At 49.7% G+C, this 19,419-nt stretch overlaps 1 protein-coding gene across 7 annotated transcripts in view; it reads left to right on the top strand.

The window, feature by feature from the left end:
* SLC7A7 (solute carrier family 7 member 7) overlaps positions 1-19,419 on the top strand; it is a 75,322-nt gene that overhangs the window by 31,931 nt on the left and 23,972 nt on the right. For 4 of the 7 annotated variants that reach the window (XM_055309156.1, XM_055309157.1, XM_055309158.1 and 1 more), the window contains one exon: positions 12,608-13,142. In XM_055309156.1, coding sequence (XP_055165131.1) covers positions 12,650-13,142 — 493 coding nt within the window. In that variant the 5' untranslated portion in view covers positions 12,608-12,649. Of the gene's footprint in view, positions 1-8,043; positions 8,178-8,480; positions 8,512-10,870; positions 11,044-12,607; positions 13,143-19,419 lie in introns of those variants that run through there. The other 3 variants (XM_055309154.1, XM_055309159.1, XM_055309153.1) reach the window with 3 other exon arrangements.

The following is a 19,419-nucleotide window of genomic DNA, read 5'->3' on the forward strand; positions in this document are numbered from 1 at the left end:
ATCTACAATGAAGCAGAAAATTTGGGTTTCAATCCTGTTTATTCAACAAAATTGAAGAGCTTATGTGTGACAAGCATTGTTTTAGGTGCGAGGATCCTATGGAGAGCAAAACAGACATCATCACTAGTCTGATAAGAGCTCTGGGTCTAGAGAGGGAAAACGATAATAACCACACATAATGTAATGGTACCGCCGAGATTGTAGAGGGGACACCTGGCTCCAGGGATCCCAAACAGACGAGGTTCGGCCACTTGCCACTGACAAAATCCAAAGGCAGAGAAACAGTGGGGGTGAAACAAGAAAGGAATTTATTTCACGGAGGCCAACACTGGGAACAGTGGACTAGCATCCCAAAGACTGTCTCCAAAGTGCCAAAAATACTTCTGGGCTATATGAGGAAGATGCCAGGCAAAGGTGGGTGCATAGGTGCAGGTGGGCAGTGAAGGTCAAATCGTTGTCTTGGGAGTCAGTCCCAAGTGGTGTCTTCCTGGCTTAGGACAGTCTATTGCTCCCATCTGAGCCAAGAGCAGAGCTGGAAAGAAGAACCCAAGTAGGAGGCTTAAGGTCAAAATGGAGGCAGCAGAAGTCTTTCAAGGTGAATGTTGGGAAGGGAAGTATCCTTTTTTTTTTTTTTTTTTTAAGATTTTATTTATTCATTCATGAGAGACGCAGAGAGAGAGGCAAAGACACAGGCGGAGGGAGAAGCAGGCTCCCTGCGGGGACCTCAATGTGGGACTGATGTGGGACTCCATCAGGGACTCCAGAATCACGCCCTGAGCCGAAGGCAGACGCACAACCACTGAGCCACCCAGGCGTCCCAGGAAATATCCTTTGTGACTATAATGGGAACTTGATCTGGAGAAGGCGATCAAAGAAGCCATTCTTGAGGAAGAAGTCTTGGAGCTAAGATCTAATTTCATTTTTGTAAAGGCTAACACCACATATTGTCTAGTATAATCCTTGGAGCAACCTGAGGCAGGTACAGAAGTCCCCCCTTAAGTATGGTTTCACTTTCCACAGTTTCAGTTATGCACATTCAGTTGCTCTGTGGAAGCAGTTGATCCTTCTGACAAATTGTGAGGAGGCCAGTAGTAGCCTCACTAAACTACAGTGCCTATACCATTCTCTTATCATCTTATCACAAAAGAAAGATGAATACAGTACAGTAAGCTCTATTTTTGTCATTTATTTATTTGAGAGAGAGAGAAAGAGCACAAGCGTGAGGGCAGAGGGAGAAGAAGAGAGAATCCCAAGCGGACTCCAAGCTGAGCGTGGAGCCAGATGTGGGTCTCAGTCTCACAACCCTGAGATCAAGACCTGAGCTGAAACCAAGAGTAGGATGCTTAACAGACTGTACCATCCAGGCACCCCAGTACAATAAGATATTTTGAGGCCACATTCACATAACTTTTATTACAGTATATTGTTATAACTTTTTATTATTGTTATTAATCTCTTACTGTGCCTAACTTAGAAATTAAACTTTATCATAGGTATGTCCATGTAGGAAACACACACACACACACTATATATATATATATATATATATATATATATATATATATATTTACTATATATATTTATTTACTATATATATATATATACACACATATATTATATATGGTTTGGTATTATCCATGGTTTCAGACATCCACTGGGGTTCTTGGAAAATATCCAAGATAAAGTGGGATTACTGTCCTAGTAGGTAGTAAACCCAAATCTGTAACTCTTTCCTCTTTATTTAATTCTTTATTTATCTTGGAGAATTCACTTATCCTTTTTTTTTTTTAAGATTTATTTATTTATTCATTCAGAGAGAGCGAAGAGAGAGGCAGAGACACAGGCAGAGGGAGAAGCAGGCTCCATGCAGGAAGCCCAATGTGGGACTCGATCCTGGGTCTCCAGGATCACACCCCAGGCTGCAGGCGGTGCTAAACCGCTGCACCACCGGGGCTGCCCTATCCTTTTCTTTTTTTAAAGATTTTTATGTATGTATGTATGTATTTATTTATTCATGAGAGACAGAGAGAGGCAGAGACACAGGCAGAGGGAGAAGCAGGCTCCACGCAGGGAGCCCGATGTGGGACTCGATGCGGGTTTCTAGGATCATGCCCTGGGCTGAAGGCAGACGGTCAACCGCTGAGCCAGCCAGGCATCCTAAATTCATTAATCCTTAATTTCTTCATTTAAGAAAAAGACCCTTAATATATCACATTTCTGAAAACATTTGAAAAATGATAATGTAAGTCCAAATGCTTTATAAATGGTGAAGTGCCTACAAAAGTGCCCATTACTCTGTGTTAGGCTAGACAGTTAATGCATGCTGACTGGGGGAAACTGAGGGAGTGGTGCAGTGGCCTATCTGGAAGTTTATCATTTCCTTCTGCATGATTGGGAAGTTTTTCCACAGGAGGTGGCTCTGAGCTGTGCTTTGAAAGAGGGGAAGGGTGGATCCTGGTTTAAGAAGTTAAAGCAGCTGTTCCAATAACAATAAGAATAAGAATGGTATAGGCTAGGGCTGAACCAGAAGAAAGGATGGAAACAAAAGAAATTTGGCTATAAGCCAACAGAGGGATCCTCCAAGATTAAGCAAGGGCATTAAGACACTAAAGAATTATCACCATCTTACATTCATACACTTAGATTAATACACCATCTACATTCATTTTCACTTACTGAAACACTGCTATATAAATGATTTCACATGATTATTTTTAAGATTTTATTTATTCATGAGAGACAGAGAGAGACAGAGACGTAGGGAGAGGGAGAAGCAGGCTCCCTATAGGGAGCCTGATATGGGACTCAATCCCTGGACTCCAGACTCGACTCAAGGATCATGCCCTGAGCAGAAGGCAGACGCTCAACCACTGAGCCACCCAGGTGTCCCTGATTTCACATGATTTTCATAATAAACCTGTAAAGTAGATATGACAGTAAGGAAGCAATTCGTTAAACAGATTGCTCATAGTTTTCAGAGATCAGGAAATTGAATCAAAACGTGGTTGTGGATTTATTGTTTTACAGTTGTGATAATTCCTGAACGCCACTTTCCCAAACCTGGCTCCATAAATCTTTGGCTGGTTCTGAGATAGCACTTGGAAACCCATTATATAGTTTACAGTTGGCAAGTCAAATAGAAGCCAAGCGGCGGAAAAATAACCTTAGTGTCAACATTCAAGATTGACAGGAAAGATGACAAGCTAGCATTACCACCAACACGATATAAAGGAATTGAACCAGCAAGACTCCTATCTTCCAGTAGCTCACACGACTAAGGGGATGCCATCAGTTTGCAAAAATATGAGAAAGGGCACACACAATAAGGTGAACAAATAACATGAACAATAATTCCACAGGCAGAGATGAACACACGCAATACTTTAATTGCTGTGGGAGTCAAGGAGCCAGAGCTGGAGAACTCTGGGGGCAGGATGGGAAGTTTAATTGGGAAAACTGAGAAATCTGAGAGGGGAAAGGTCTTTGGAAAGAAGACAAGTTCAGCCTTTGACGTGGTTGGTGTGATGTGGACAATCCATGGGTTGTAAATAGCAGGAAATATGGGTTAGGATTCTGAGAGTGAGAGAGAACATTAGTGCTGACAGCTAACATCAGCAGTATTCTCAGTGCCCTCATGGAACACTGTGGCAGGGGAAGGCGTCTGGCAAGTGGACAGCATCTTTAGTGACCTCACTAGACTCAAGTCACAGGAAAGCAGCTTCCTCATCCACAACGAGGTGTCTTCGAGACTCTTGATGTCATCTGGCAAAGGCTGGAGTTGAGTAATGTGGAGTGTCAGGAATCTGAGCTTCATGTCTTTCCTTTCTTAAGCTCCTTTACCTCTCAAGGAGAGGTCCAATAGGGTCATTCAAATATCCTTCTGTATGGTCTGTACACAGTGACTTTTGTACAAGTGCACTGCTCTGAGAAATTAGGTACTTTTAATTTTTATTTAAAAATTAAGTTTTTAAAATTAAGTAATCTCTATGTTCAACATGGCACTCAAAGTCAGGACCCTGAGATCAATAGTAACTAAACCAGCCAGGTGCCCATGGGGAAATTAGGTGCTTTAAAAACTGTTGAGATGAATAATAACGACACTTGAGAAAATGTAAGTGAAGCCGACTCAGGGTGACCAATTCTACCAAAATTTTGTTAACTTGTTCTGCTTTTTGCAAGCTTATGAGCAAACTGAAAGTGGAAGAGGAACAAACTATTTGGGAAGTGTCTTATTTTACATTCCTTCATTATCTTCCTCCTTAGGTCAGCTCAACAATGAAATCACTGTCACCCCATGCAAGAAGTGTGGAAGCTAAAGGCTACCCTTCGCACAATATGTTGCTTTGTATATCATTTCCTTATTACATAATTTATTGTAACATTCCTTTTCTTTTGGTAAATTATGACCTCGGGCTACACTCTTTTTTCTTGCTTGGCAGCTGGGAAGTCTCTCAGCTGTGTCTTGGTCATGAAGGGGGTTGGCTCTTTGTGTATCTCTGCAGAGGGGCAATGCTGGCTTTAAAAAATGATAAAGTTGGACTGTCCAAAAGGTGTACAAAAAAAAATCGAATTATTTACAAGTCATCTTTTAGCCTTAAAGCAGGGTGAAAAAAGCGTTTCCAGATCCCTTTCCTTGAATTAGGCTGGCAATTCCCTCTTTTGTTGAGTCTACGCTGTCACTGGGGCTCTTCAGAGACGTCAGAAAGACGCTTTGGGGACTCCAACCACTACAGCACAGGGTATTTTTTTTTTAAGATTTTATTTATTTATGAGAGAGAGAGAGAGAGAGAGAGAGAGAGAGAGGCGGAGACACGGGCAGAGGGAGAAGCAGGCTCCATGCAGGGACCCCGACGTGGGACTCGATTCCGGGGCTCCAGGATCAGGCCCCGGGCTGAAGGCGGCGCCAAACCGCTGCGCCACCGGGGCTGCTTAGGGTATTTTTTGTTAAGTGCTGCCCCCTGGCGGCGGCTCTACGGCCCGACGCCTTCCCAGCCCGGTGGAGACCGCTTTCTGGGGCTGGGGACCTCGGAGCTGATGCAACAGCTCCCCGAGGGGGCGGGGAGCGGAGACGCCCGTCCGAGAGACCCCTCCCCTGGCCGGCGGGCCCCGCCCCCGCCCCCTCCTCCACGGGCTTCGCAGTCCCGAGTCCCTCCGGAGATTCCGCCGGGCGTCTCGGGGCAGGAGGCGGGTCGCCAGGGTTTGGGGCTCTGTCCCGGGCCCGCGTCGGGCCGCCTGCGCGAGCAGGATTGGGAAGGAGGGCAGAGGACGTCTAAGGGTGTCCGCGCGCACTTCCCCGTCCCAGGGGCGGCGCCGCTGTGCCCCCGTGAGGAGAGGCCGGGGGAGCGGGTCGCGGGGCCCTCGGTTCTTGGACCCAGGCGCCCTTCGCCTACACCCAGCCCACCCTCCGGCCCCACGGCTTCCTGGAGCCCGGGGAGGGGCGGGCGCCACTCCGCTAGGTGGAAGGAGGGAAGGGACGCCAGGTGGGCTGGGCTCCTGGTCCTCAAGGCCCACCCCGGCGGGCCAACGTAGCCGAACCCGGACATGGGGAACAGCTCATGACTGAGCTCTAAGAGGCATAGAAGGCGGCCGGTGGCTGGGTTGGGGTTTGGCAAGGCGAGGTCCCCGGGCTGCAGACCCGGAACAGCCGGGAGTCCAGGGAAAGAGGGTAATAGAGACCCGGCGTGGGACGCCCGGGTGGCTCCGCGGTTGAGCGTCCGCCTTCCGCTCAGGGCGTGATCCCGGGGTGCCGAGATCGAGTCCCGCATGGGGCTCCCTGCTTCACCTCCCCCCCTCCCCCCCGGCCTACGTCTCTGCTTCTCTCTGCGGGTCTCATGAATAAACAAAATCTTAAAAAAAAAAAAAAAAAAAGAGGACCCGGCGCCAGCGGGGGCCGACGTTAAGGGCCGGGAGGGCGAGGCGGGGCGTGGAGGAGGGGAGTGTGGGAGAAAGGGGCAAAGGTGAGGTCAGGCAGCCGCTGGGCGGGGCGGAGGACTGTGGGCCCAGGGTCACTGCGACGGGGAACTGCGGGAGGGCGTCCGGGAAGAAGAGGTCACGCTTGAGGCTCTGCGGCTCCACTCGACCTCGCCTGCAGACTCGTGAACCTGAGCCCTCGCCTCCCCTCTGCCTCGCCCGGGGGCCGACGCACCTTGCTCTCGCCGCACCCACATCGGTCACCTGAGCCTGGATGTGGGACAGCAGGGGCCAGGAAAGCGTGTGAGATGAGGGGGGTTTTGTTTTCCCATTAATGAAACGAAATGTTCATTTCAAACCTTTATAGGCCTCCCAGTCCAACTGAAAATTATGCCCTCCCTCTCCCTTCAACCCATTACTGCCAAAAAAGAATACGTACTTCCAGATCCTTGCTTAGTTTAGGAGCCCAAGAGCCACAGGATAGGTGAGCCAGAAGGGCAAGTTCAAGGGCATTCCCAGAGTCCCTGCCTCTGGGCAATCAGTGTAGGAGGAACAGCATTATTTATTTATGCATTTGTTCTTCCAGCCATTATTTCTGACTGTCTACATGTGCTCTGCCCTGGGGCCACAGGGTGAATGGTGAGCCGCTCTGCTGTTGCTCGCATTCTAGTGAGGGAGGTGACAGCAAACATGCAAATGAACTCTGGGCGGTGGTGCCCAGGAAGAAAAGTCCAGCATGGTGAATGGATGAAGAGGGAAGAAGTCGCTCCTTCAGAGACTCCTTAGGGAAGACCTAAGTCTAAACATAGTAGTGTGTGTCTAAACATAGACCTGAATGGAGTGAGTAGAAAATGAACAATGTCACTGGGAAGAATGTTGCAGGCAGAGGCCACAGCAATTGCGAAAGCTCTGAGAGGGGGCATATCTGTTGTGTGGTAACGGCAAGGAGGCCAGGGTGGCTTCAGTGGAGTGACAGTGCAGGGGCCAGTGCCCAGGGGGGTGGCTTTAGGGCTGTCTTCTAGGACTTCCCGCATTTACCCCTTGGGCCTGACTCCAGAGTGGAGTTAAGGGGCAGGCCAGCTGGGCAGTGGCCCAGGTGTAGAATGGCACTGTTCTGCTTGGAGTAATCCAGACATTTGGTGCCAACGAACGCCAATTTCTGTCCATGTGTTTTGGTGAACTGTAAGTTGGCTCCATCCACAGGCAGAATCCTTGACGACTGCTTATCTGGACTGTCAGTCTCTAGAATAATCTTGCAACACGCAGGTACAGGTATAAGTTGCAGGGGGTAGCCCTGAGGCTGGCCAGCTGGTAGTCCAGCTGTATGTAGGCAGAAATCACAGCTGGAATTCTGAAAAAGCACCATGCACTGTGAAGTGCCATTCCCCAAGAGAGACTGATGCTATTGTCTGCAGTTGCAGCGGTTTCATATGGCCACCAAGAAACTACTTCGGAAAGTTGCACGTAAGGAATTCTTGGAATAAGCTCTAATTTCAAATAGAAACAATGAGGCTGATAGTTTTGATTCTGAGAAAATCCGTGTTCCGTGTTCCTCCCCCTCTGCTCAGTCGACATCCAACAGATACTTAAAAGATCCTGGTTTGAAGGGGTGCCAGCTGGTTAGCTTGCCCAGGGTGCCAGAGCTGGCTCTTACCTGGCTGCACACGCATCGCCTGAATCGAGTGGGGACCCGAGCTGGGCGTGGGCTTGTGTTGGGGCATCTGGCTGTATCCCTACAAGGGGTCTTCCTCAGTATGTGTTGCCTGACACCGGGGCTGAGTTCCAGGGCCCAAATGATGAATCCTATACCCTCTGCAGGACCAAGGATAGTATGGGAGTGGGAGATGGGTAGATGGGATGAGGGGAACAGGCAAATGGTAAAGGGCGACAGGAGGGCACTGTCAGTCACTGGGACCGCTGGGACGTAGGGCAACAAGGAAGATCAGGGCTGAGGTGGGCAACGGGAGGAGCTGAGACTTGAGAAGAGTAGGTTCCTAGAGGCGGGCAGGCGACGAGGTCCTCTGGGTCTGACCAGGCAGTCCAGGCTCCAGCCCATCCCCTGGCCCCTCCCCGCTGCCGGCCAGAGTCACACATGTGTTTTCCTGTTTTCCATTTCGGTCCCCGTCACCCTCTCTGCCTTTTCTGCTCCCCGCAGTCGGCAGCTGCTGCAGCTCGAGCCTTAGCCGGCTTCCCTTCCTAGCACCTTCCCCTCCCCCGCCCCCAGCGTAGCCCCTCCTCCTCGCACCTGCCCAAAGGTCACGGGACAGGTAAGAGGTGGGAGAGGCGGGAGTGAGGGCGAGAGGGGAAGTGCAGGAGGATGGAGTTGAGCGTCCTGAAAAGTGGGCGGCTGGACACCCAAGAGCCTGTTGTCTCCGGGTCCTGGCCCGGCCCTCCCGGGGCAGAGCCCTCTGCCCACAGCCTTCAGCCCTACGCTGATGGGAGCCCTGGCCACAGGAGTAAACAATTTCTTGTTTCACTTTTTTTTTTTCTTTAAAGGGACTATCTAGCCACAGTGGAATATAGAAAAACAAAAGGAGAGCTGGGGAGGGAGGAGCTGAGCTTCCAGCTTGGGGTGATGGGGGCATCCAGCTGCGGCACACTGTACGTATTTTCTGTTCATGCTGTTAGGGGAGGCAGCACAGACCAGTTGGAGTTAGGAAGGCTGGACACCGGGTGCCTGGGGTACAAAGTGTCTTCTCACTTGAGCTTGACGGAGTAGCCAAGACCCCGGACTGTGGGCTGGTTCCTGGAGGAAGCTTGCCTTGGAGTTGCCATTCACGGGTGGGATTGGGGCCGGGGGAGGAGGTGGGCTCCACTGGCTGATGTGCTGGGCATGGGGGGCGGGGAGGCCCTGTGCCTGTGTTCCCAGAACCCCCGAATCTGAAACTTCACCCATAGGCTGAGTGTTGCCCTGTAACCTCCTCGAGGTCCTTAGAGAGGATGAATACGCACCTCAGGCAGGACGAAGATGGGGTGCTGTGTATCAGGACCGCTGATACCTCCTAGGTTCCACACTCTACGGGGTTCTCCTGCAAATCCTGGGGTTGGGAGCGCCCTTTGGGAGAGGCGGGTCCCAGCTGGGGGAATGGTGGAATTACTTACGGCCTGAGAACCAGTCTCGGGGAGGAACGTGGGCTGCGGGAGACGGTGCCTCCGCGCCCGTGGCCGCTGGTGCTAAGCAGCGGCTGAGGAAGGAGGGGGCATCTGTTCTCCGAAGGATGGCCTCCCGGGTCCAGCCGCTGCGGGCGGCGGTGGGCGAGGACGCGGCGCCGGCGGCACCTCCCGGGGCGGCCGCCAGGGTGCGCTGTGGGCGGGAGTGTGGGCTTCGCCCCCCGGGTTGCCCGAGGGCTTCGCCGGCCTCTCCCAGCCTCGACGGAGCCCCGCGCTCCTCACCTGCTCCCTCTCGGTTTCCCCTTCCTTCGTCCCCCTGCACTCCTTTCGTTTATGTTCCTTTAGGACGCTGGGCCCACCCCTGGGTGCCACTAGGTTTGGTCTTAAAATGGCAGGCGGGGGGGTGTGTTTCCGTGCGTCTGTTTGCCGAGCAGTGGGCCGCGCAGCGCTAGCCCGGCTGCCAGGAGGGCCGTGGTCGCCTCTCACCCCTGCGAAGGGATGGGGGGGGGCAGCCGGCAGGGCGGTGGCCGGCTCCGCGGGGGTCGTCAGCCTCGGCGGCAGGCCGGGGGGTGGCAGAGGCTTTCCCCCTCACGCCGACCCCCAGGTGATTCAGGAGGGAGCGGAGCCATCTGAGCTGTTTTCCCCCCGGAGGGGGCAGGCCGGGCCGGGGCAGGCCGGGCCGGGGCGGGGGCGACCGCCCAGAGCTGGGTCAGAGGCTGGCCTGTGACTTAGTGCCTGCCGAAGGGGCTAAGGGGCTGCAGGCAGGACTGGGTGAGATAAGGCATTGGGTGCTGAGCGGTGTGTCTGGCCCCGGGTAACTGCTCCAGAAAGGACAGGTTCCTAGGAGCCTGGAGAGGGCAGCTGGAAGAAAACGAGTTTCCTCTGGAGGGATTTCCAGATATTTGTGAGGATGGCTCGGGAGGAGCATGGTCTCTGGGAAGGCTGACGCCAGGGTATTCCTCCCAGTTAAAGTAATAATAACAAGGGGCTCGAATGCAAAGTCATAGGGTAGAGAGAAGCCACCCTCCCACCCCTCGGGGATTTTTAGATCTTCGTTCTCTGGTTGTAGAATAACCGGAGAGGGTCAGAAAGACTGTGGGAAGGAACCGACAGATTTCAGAATGGATAGGATGTATTTTTGTCGGTAAAAGAGACCCAGAATATCAGATTGAAATAGACTATGAAGATAGAATATGTGATTTCAAAAAAATGCTTCACTTCTGTCTGTTCTGGGCCTATGTGTCCAGGATAGCTCAATGAAATCTACTTTCCTCATATTTTTAGGAAACTGGAGTAAACTAGTATTGGGGGAAGGTGTTTATAGGAATTTCTGGTTTCTTTCAAGGATGAAAGTGGGGAGGGGATGCAGCCAGGGCTTTGAGTATCATTTCTCGACCTTGTTTCCTTGGAAATAGCTTGAGGCTCCGCCCTGGGTCTGAAGGGAAGTGTGCCGAGTTCCTCTCTTAGGAGGCCCATCACAAGACCACGAGGCGAGGCGTGGGGACTGCACTTACATTTCCTTCACAGCAAGACACCTTTTATGGCACACTTGCCACCTCCCTGCCTTTCTTCTTTCTTGTTAGGGGAGTTGGGGCGAGGGTGAGGCCTGGAGGACCGAGGGTTGTGCATTCCTTTTTAGCTACTTGCCTCCGGGCCAGCTTCCCTGGGGCTGCAGAAATTGCACCTGGCCACCGTCATTTCTTTTGAGTCCTGGAGCAGCGCTGACAAAGGAGATTCCTGAGAGTGCCTTCTTATCACGGAAAGTGCTGAGCCAAGAGCTCCTAGCTGCCCCTTTTGCAGATGTGAAAGGCCAGTGAACCTTGGACCCAGACAGTTGCTTAACACTCCTCTCCTCCTCCCTCACTCCCTCCACCCATCTTAACTTCTCGATTTGATTTAAATCCGTAAGCATTTGCCTGGCCTTTCCTTTTTCTGCTGGTTGAAAAGGAGGAGTGGTCAGGCCACAGTTCCTAGGCGCTGCCTGCCCGTGACAGCCACAGCGGGAACCTGCTGGAACCCAGGGTGAGGGAGTGAGTGTGCTTCCCCCAACCCCTGCTCGCCCCCCATCCCGGCTCACCTTGCCCAGCCCTGTGCTGTCCAGTCACTTCCTCTCCCCAGTGCCTGTGGCGCTGGTACCTCTCCCCTTGCTGGAGCAGCCTCGCCTCTCTTCCTCCCTACTTGTCTCCTGCTCTGCGCTGCCAGGCACCTGCGGATGCTTCAGCGACTTCCTTGCCTCTGCTCTGCGTCTTTGGGTGCCTTTGGGTGCCCGTCTCTCCGGCTGTAGCTCCTGGGTGGGGAGCCATCATCAGCTGCCTCCAATCATCTTGAGGTTGGGCAGTCCCTTTGGATCACCCTTCTCTCACTCATACTTTGGGTGATGCAACTATGCGGATGTGAGGAAGTTGACAGCAGGAGACCTGGAATACTAGGGGCTGGGAAAGATGTCTGGGAAGGAAAAGCAAGGAAAAGAGGAGAATAATCTGTCCTTTTGCTTCCAGGCGGGGCGGGGCTGCTTGGGCTTTGCTAGGGCAACCCACTTCACCTAAGGGTGATTAAGGGAGGCACCCTGATTGGGGGTGTGTGTGGGGGTGGGGGGTGTGTGTTCTAGGTTTCCAGCAAGGGATCTCTGAAGCCAGAGACACTGTCCTTGAGCGGGGAAGAGAAGTTTGTGAGGAGAACCCACAGATAGGCTGCTCGTAAGGCTGGTTCCTAACATTGCAGCTGAGCATAGATCATAGATGAGACTGAAATTAGAAGGTAGACAGATTCTTTTGGGGTGAGGCCGAAAAACGCAGACTTGAATCATGATGGTTATACCTGGGAACTGCCAACTTGCCTTCTATCGAAGCAGACTCAAGTAGAACCAGGATTTAGGTTTCTATTTTGTAAATCCGGTGGGCAGCACCCTCCTAATGAGGAGAAACAGCCGCTTTCTCTCTAGGGAATGAGTGCTTTCCCTTAAAAATTTCAGTTGGGGTTATTTTATTTTTATTTTTTAAAAAATATTTTATTTATTTGAGAGAGTGAGTGAGAGAGAGAGCTTAGCTCCAGCTGAGGGATGGGCTGAGGGAGGGGGAGGAGCAGACTCCCTGCAGGGAGTGGTATGCGACCCCGACCCGACCCCGGGATCACCATTTGAGCCCTGAGCCACCCAGGTGCCCCGCGTTGGAGTTATTTTATTTTATTTAATTTTATTTATTTATTTATTTATTTATTTATTTATTTATTTATTTATTTATTTATTTATTTATTTATTTATGATAGTCACAGAGGGAGAGAGAGAGGCGCAGAGGCATAGGCAGAGGGAGAAGCAGGCTCCATGCACCGGGAGCCCGATGTGGGATTCGATCCTGGGTCTCTAGGATCGCGCCCTGGGCCAAAGGCAGGCGCCAAACCGCTGCGCCACCCAGGGATCCCTGGAGTTATTTTAATGGGCAGACTGGGGAAGAGGCGCTAATGGGAGGTGGGAGGCCAGCGAGGGCTCTGAGAGTTGGGGGGACAGGACGTTGCCCATGTTGACCACTATGGGCAAGAGTTCTATGTAATTGCCAACCATCTGATCTAGATCTTTCTCTCCCTTCCGTAGAGGCATGCCAAGAAGCTGGTGACGGCTTTCTCCTCTTCCGCCATGGCTGAGGGCATTAACTATGAAGTGGCCTCCCAGCGAGAGGGGGATGCCTCCTCTTTGGCGGATGAAGCCAGCCCAGAGGGGGTAAAACTGAAGAAGGAGATCTCGCTGCTTAATGGCGTCTGCCTGATCGTGGGGAACATGATTGGTTCCGGCATCTTTGTCTCCCCCAAGGGGGTGCTCATGTACAGCGCCTCCTTTGGCCTCTCCCTGGTCATCTGGGCTGTTGGGGGCCTCTTCTCTGTCTTTGGAGCTCTTTGTTATGCGGAATTGGGCACCACCATTAAAAAATCTGGGGCCAGCTATGCCTACATCCTTGAGGCCTTCGGGGGATTCCTTGCCTTCATCCGACTCTGGACCTCACTCCTCATCATTGAACCCACCAGTCAGGCCATCATTGCTATCACCTTTGCCAACTACATGGTGCAGCCCCTCTTCCCGAGCTGCTTCGCCCCCTATGCTGCTGGGCGCCTGCTGGCTGCTGCCTGTGTCTGTAAGTGGGGCCAGGGCAGGAGGTGTGGGCTGGAGCACCAGGGCAGGCTGGGTGGGACGTGAGTCCAGTAAGCCATGGAGGAGAGCTGGAAGGGAATGCCTCAAACACCCTTAATGTTTTTATTATTATTTTAAAAATATTTTATTTTTAAGTAATCTCTACCCCCAATGTGGGACTTGAATTTACAACCTGGAGATCAAGAGTTGTATGCTCTACCTACTGAGCCATCCAGCCCCCTCCTGTTGTTTTTGCATTAGTGTATGCTTTCTGGGAAAATTCAAATGGTAGCAACGTGTAAAAACAGACAGAAATGAGCAACAAAGAGAACAATTTACCTTTCGCTCCATCTTCCCATGGTGAGCTCCATTAGCAGTTTGTATGCCCTTTATAACTTTTTTTAATTCCTTCAAGAAGTGTAGAAGTGTGTTTTATTAATTAATATGTTAATTAATTAGTAGGCTCCACACCCAGTGTGGAGCCCAATGAGGGGCTTGAGCTCTTGAGCCTGAGATCAAGACCTGAGCTGAGACCCAAGAGTCAGATGCTTAACCGACCAAGTCATCCAGGTGTCCCTCAAGCATAGTTTTGTTCTGTTTTTAAAAAATGGGATGTTGTACACATATAGTCCTGCGGATTTTGCCTTTCCCCAGAAATTTACCAGTAGCGTTTTCTACTTAGAAATCTACTTCTTTTACTTCATGATATCCCATGAATTTTTTTCCTATAATTTTAAGGGTGTATTGTTTATTTAACGAATCTGTTCTCTATTAGTGGCCATTTAAGTTGGTTCCAGTTTTTCGGTCATACAGGTAATGCTCCAGTGAATATCGTATTGCATTTCCGTGAGTTTTTCTATGGGCTGGATTCTTAAAACTGTCATTTCAATCTACCTTGACTTCTGCTCTGTCTCATAAATAACGCATTTAAACCTGCACATTCAACAAAGCCACGTTGGTGGTACCAAGAAGCTGATCCTCCTCAGCCCTCTCGGTCAGGTGCCTCTTTTCTGGAAAAATGTCCTCCTACGCTGAAACCTTGGAGACCCTTTCCATGCCCCAGTTGTGGAGAAGCTCAGAACTTTTGTCATTTTAAGGAGCGACTACCCAGGCGATGGTGGCAGCAGCTGTGGAATGCAGGCATTTTGTAGCAGGTGCAATCGCTCCCTGGATAAATGCTGGCCAGTCAGCCTTATATCTCCTTTTCTTGAGGTTTCTCCACTGCCCCATCTTACTCCTCAGCTTCCTCTCCAGCCTCCCTGCTTTTTCGGTTGCAGAGACCTGGGTGTCTGTGGGGTGTCTCCACTGCCCCATCTTACTCCTCAGCTTCCTCTCCAGCCCCCCTGTGCTTTGTGCATCCGTGTGTGGCTCGGACTCATCTTTGTGTATGGGGATGGTTGTCCCGCAGGGCAGCAATCAGGGAGAGGTGGAAAGCATTGCTGTGAGTTACAAGAAGGAGGTTTTCCCTTGAGGTCTTAATGGGATCTGTAATTTCTCTTGTATCATTTACAGATGATCTGGTAGGTTGACTTACTGGTGAAACTAATTTTAGGATCTGTCTTCAGGTGCCCTCAAATGCGGGTATGCAATTACTTAGCTTGGGTGGCGTAAGGATTATTCCATCTAAGTAAAATTTCCAAGATGGCTGCATCCCTTTAAGCCATAGGATCCTATTATTTTAACTATCTTTGTTGCGATCACATTAAAACCAATGATATGTCTGCTTGCCTTCATGACTTGGCATTTCTTTTGGTGACTCAGTCACCATTGCACATCTCAATTGTACAACTATGCCTTTCCAGGCCTCTGGGGTGGCGATGAGTGTTTACTTCCTTGGTGCCTTCAGAGTGCTGACCCGACTTCAGTGCATCAGGTTTCATTCTTGATGGTTTCAATTTATGTCATCTGACAGCTACTGTTACTTGATTCTGGCATCGTCCCTACCTCCATCAGTCACCCCTTTTAAATTTGCTGTGTCTACCTTGGGAATAGAGATGTCCTCAAACTTTTCTTTTTTAACTTTTAAAAACATTTTTTAAAATTTAAATTCAATTTGCCAACATATAGTGTAACTCCCAGTGCTCATCCCATCAGGTGCCCTCCTTAGTGCCCATCACCCAGTTACCCCATCCCCAGCCTCCTCCCCCTTCTACAACCCTTTGTTTGTTTCCCAGAGTTAGGAGTCTCTCATGGTTTGTCTTCCTCTCTAATTTTTCCCCACTCAGTAATTCCCTCCTTTCCCTTGTAATGTCCTCAAACTTTTGTACATGCAGGTACACCCTTGTAAGAACACATTCGAAGTAGCCACAGTTATGATTAGGCTGCAGAATCCCCCAGTTAATAAAAGACACAGTTTTGTGCATGGATTTATGGCATATATTTGATGCAACTCTGGTAGAGTGACAAATGCACCAGACTTGTGTTTGAGGCTGGGCTCAAGAGTTGTGTTACCCTAGGCAAGATGCAACTTCTGTTTTACTTGCAGGCTACTGCACAGATGAAGTGAGATTCGGTGAAAACCATAAATCATGACCCAAGTGGAAGGTATTGATGATCGTATTTAAATTACTTTCTCTCTTGGCTGCTTCTAGGACTTTGTTCTGTCTCTAATAACTTCCGAGGGACCTAGAGATCTGGAAGAGGTTCAGAGGGCAGCCAAGATTGTAAGAAAGAATTTAGGGACATATGATTCGTGAGTTTCTTCCTTTAATCTTCTCTAATGAGCACATTAGATACAGAGATGTGGGAAGACGTTCTGTCCATATACCACCTATGCAGTAATATCTCATTTATCTAACCACAGCCATTCAGGAGAAAGTCAGAAGGTAAGCCTAGAATCAGGCAAGAAAGAGTGATTTTATTTTTTAAAAGATTTTATTTATTTATTCATGAGAGACACATAGAGAGGGGGCGGTGGGCAGAGACACAGGCTGAGGGAGAAGCAGGCTCTTTGCAGGGAGCCCAACACGGGACTTGATCCAGGGTCTCCAGGATCACGCCCTGGGCCGATAGTGGCACTAGACCGCTGAGCCACCAGGGCTGCTCAGAGAGTGATTTTAAACGTAATAATCATCAATATGTTACACTTGAGTTATGGCTTATGGTTTTCACCAAATCTCACTTCATCTGCACAGTAGCCTGGAAATAAACCATCCCTGTGCTTGCCTAGCGTCATGCAGCTACTGAGCCCTCCCTCAAACACAGGTCTGGTGCACTTGTCACTCTACCAGAGCTGTCAAAGATTTTTTAAAAATTTATTTATTCATGAGAGACATACAGAGAGAGGCAGAGATATAGGCAGAGGGAGAAGCAGACTCCCTGCAGAGAGCTGGTTGAGGGACTTGATCCCAGGACCCTGGGATCATGACCTGAGCCAAAGGCATACTATACTAAACCACTGGTTGAGGTACCCCTCTACCAGAGTTGTCAAATATATGTCAAAAACTTATACACAAAGTGAGGACTGAGGCTAAATCTTTGAATGTAGCAAGAGAAGGGATTTAATACAGAACATTCATTCAAACAGAGAACACTTAGGGCACACTGTGCTAGGTATACCACGTAGTACTTGGAAGCAAAGAAGAAATATATGACCCTTGCCATCCATAGTTGAGGAGGGAGGCAGATAGGTTGACAAATAATTGTCATTGTAATGAGTGTGGTGATAGTGGCACCATAGGAGCAGGACAACTTTCTTCCTGTGGGGAAAGAGAGCTTAGGAAGACATCACAGAGACCATGATGTCTAAACTGAATCTTGGAAAGGTATATAGCTGTCTCCTACAACACTTTTCACAGAAGGAACTGTATGTGAAAAGGTGTGGAGGTGCAAAAACACATGGAATGTTCAGGGAATTCCAGGTAGTTGGAATGGCTGGAATGTGGGGTAGGAGAGGGTGAGAAGGTAGAGACTGGAAATGTAGCCCAGGGCCAGCTCCAGGACAGATTTATACATTGTCTAAATAGGTTAGAGTTTATCTGGAAACTGTTGAATGTAACTGGGGAAGCAAAATCAGATTTGCTTGGAAGAAGAACTCTGGTGGCCACATGGAGTGTTTTTGGCAAGCGTGAGAGTCAGAAGGTAAGCAGGCTGGTTTAGGGAACTGAAACCTGAGTCCATATGAAGAATAGTGAAGCCTGCACTGTGGGCAAGGCCTTTGGACCAGAGATGAGGGAATAGATAAAGAAATCGTTATAAGGTGGAATTTCTAGAACTTCTGGGTAGGACTGTATGTGTTGGGAAGCACTCAGAGGGAATGCTAAGGGTTCAGGCTTGCACAGGTGGGCAGTGATGGGGCCTGAGTGATGAGCAGAGGGGCATCTGGGACTTCTGCTGGGCTGCTTACATGGCCCTTCCAAGAGCATTTCCTGCCTTGGATCATCATGACTCAGAGTCAGTCATTTTCCCATCAACTGAGTCCTACTTATCTGAAAAATAAACTGATGAAGGAAAAAAAAAAAAAGAAAGAAACTGATGTGTAAAAGAAGATTCCAGCCTATGAACGTTGATAGTGAGCATCCATGTGTAATTTCTAATGACCAGAAGGCATGTGTATTCACTGTCAAGACTTCCTATTACCATACTCCCTGGGAAACCCATCAAATCATCAGGGAATTGCTTGCAGGGCATAGAACCAGAAGAAAGGAAGAAAGTTGTTTTTTTTTTTTTTAAAGATTTTATTTATTTATTAGAAACAGAGAGAGAGAGAGAGAGAGAGAGGCAGAGACACAAGCAGAGGGAGAAGCAGGCTCCATGCAGGGAGCCTGACATGGGACTCGATTCCAGGTCTCCAGGATCACACCCTGGGCTGCAGGCGGCGCTAAACTGCTGCGCTACCGGGGCTGCCCAGGAAGAAAGTTTTGACCACTGGAGAAGAACTTACTGAACGTGATGGGCTCTATAAAATATGGAGCTGAGAGGTAGAGTAGGGAACTCATGATGTGGTAGTGGAGACAGGCAAAACGTAGTCAAACTTACTATATATATATATATATATATAAAATGGTCAGTGCTGGGAGCGGGTGGAGGGCGTCTTACTCAGGAGATGCCTGCACTCAGCACTGAAGGATGAGATGGAGTCAAGGCGTGATTGAAGTGCGCACTCACTGTGGCCTGCAAAGTCTGCTGCATCTGACTTCTCTCAGACCTCCCTCATCCTCACTCTCTTCCACCTCCACCAGCCCTCTTGCTTTTCCTCTGGATTGCCTGGCCTGTTCCTGCTCAGGGGTTTTGTATTTTATCCTTCCTTCTGCTGGGAAGGCTCTTTGCCCAGACACCATCAGAGCGTATCTCCCTAGTCCATTCATGTCTGTATAGATATTACCTCACCAGAGACTTAGCCTATCTAAAGCAGTCACTTGTAGTTTCCCATCCTGTTTTGTTTTCCTTTATAGCACTTGTCATCACCTCACATTAATTATTTACTTGTTTGTTGTCTTTCTTTCCCTCTAGAGTATAAACAACACAAAGTAAGCACTTTGTTTTGCTCACTGCTAAATCTCCACCTAGAACAGTGCCTGGCATCTGCTAGGTACTCAATAAATATGTTGAATGAAGGAGGGGCAAGGACATTCTAGGCACAGGGAAAGGCAACGTAAAGCACAAAGGTGAGAAAAAGTATGGGCCGTGGGGTTTGTGGGGCAGTTGTGGGGTGTGAGGGGACAAAGGGAGGCAGGGGGCTAGAGCCCGTGGCAAATGTTCCTAGGGAGTTTAGAGTTTACCCTAAAGCATATGAGGAGCCACAGAAGGGTTTTAAGCAGGGGAACAGCGTAGCTGGGGTGGGACATAGGAGCAAGGCTGGTGGCAGAGACGCAGATTAGGAAGCTCTTGTGGCAATCCAGGCAGGACACGACAGAAGCCTGAATGAGGGCAGTGGCAGTGGGGGAGTGTGGCTTATTTAGGGGATGTCTCCAGGAAAGGACAGATAGGAGAGCAATTTAGAAGGTATAATCAATATAACCAATAAGACTCATTGGAATGTCTGGTGTAAGAGAGAGGTAGGTGATGAGGAAAACATTCACCAGCCTGTAAATTCTGTGCCAGAAGGGCTAAGCCTGTCTTATGATCCACTGTATTCCCAGCATAGAAACAAAAAGAGCAGCTTGCTAAAGATTGCTTGAATGAAAAGCTGAGGTTTCTGGTTTGGGCAGTTGGTAGGTGGGGGCATCATTTATGGGGATGGGGAGGATGGAATCATGTTGAATTTGAAATGTATTTGTAGGGGGACACCCAGCTCAGTGGTTGAACATCTGCCTTTTGCTAGGGGCATGGTCTGGGGTCCC

Source organism: Nyctereutes procyonoides, unplaced genomic scaffold (genome assembly GCF_905146905.1).
Source record: "Nyctereutes procyonoides isolate TBG_1078 unplaced genomic scaffold, NYPRO_anot_genome, whole genome shotgun sequence".
In the NCBI taxonomy this organism is placed as follows: Eukaryota; Metazoa; Chordata; class Mammalia; order Carnivora; family Canidae; genus Nyctereutes; species Nyctereutes procyonoides.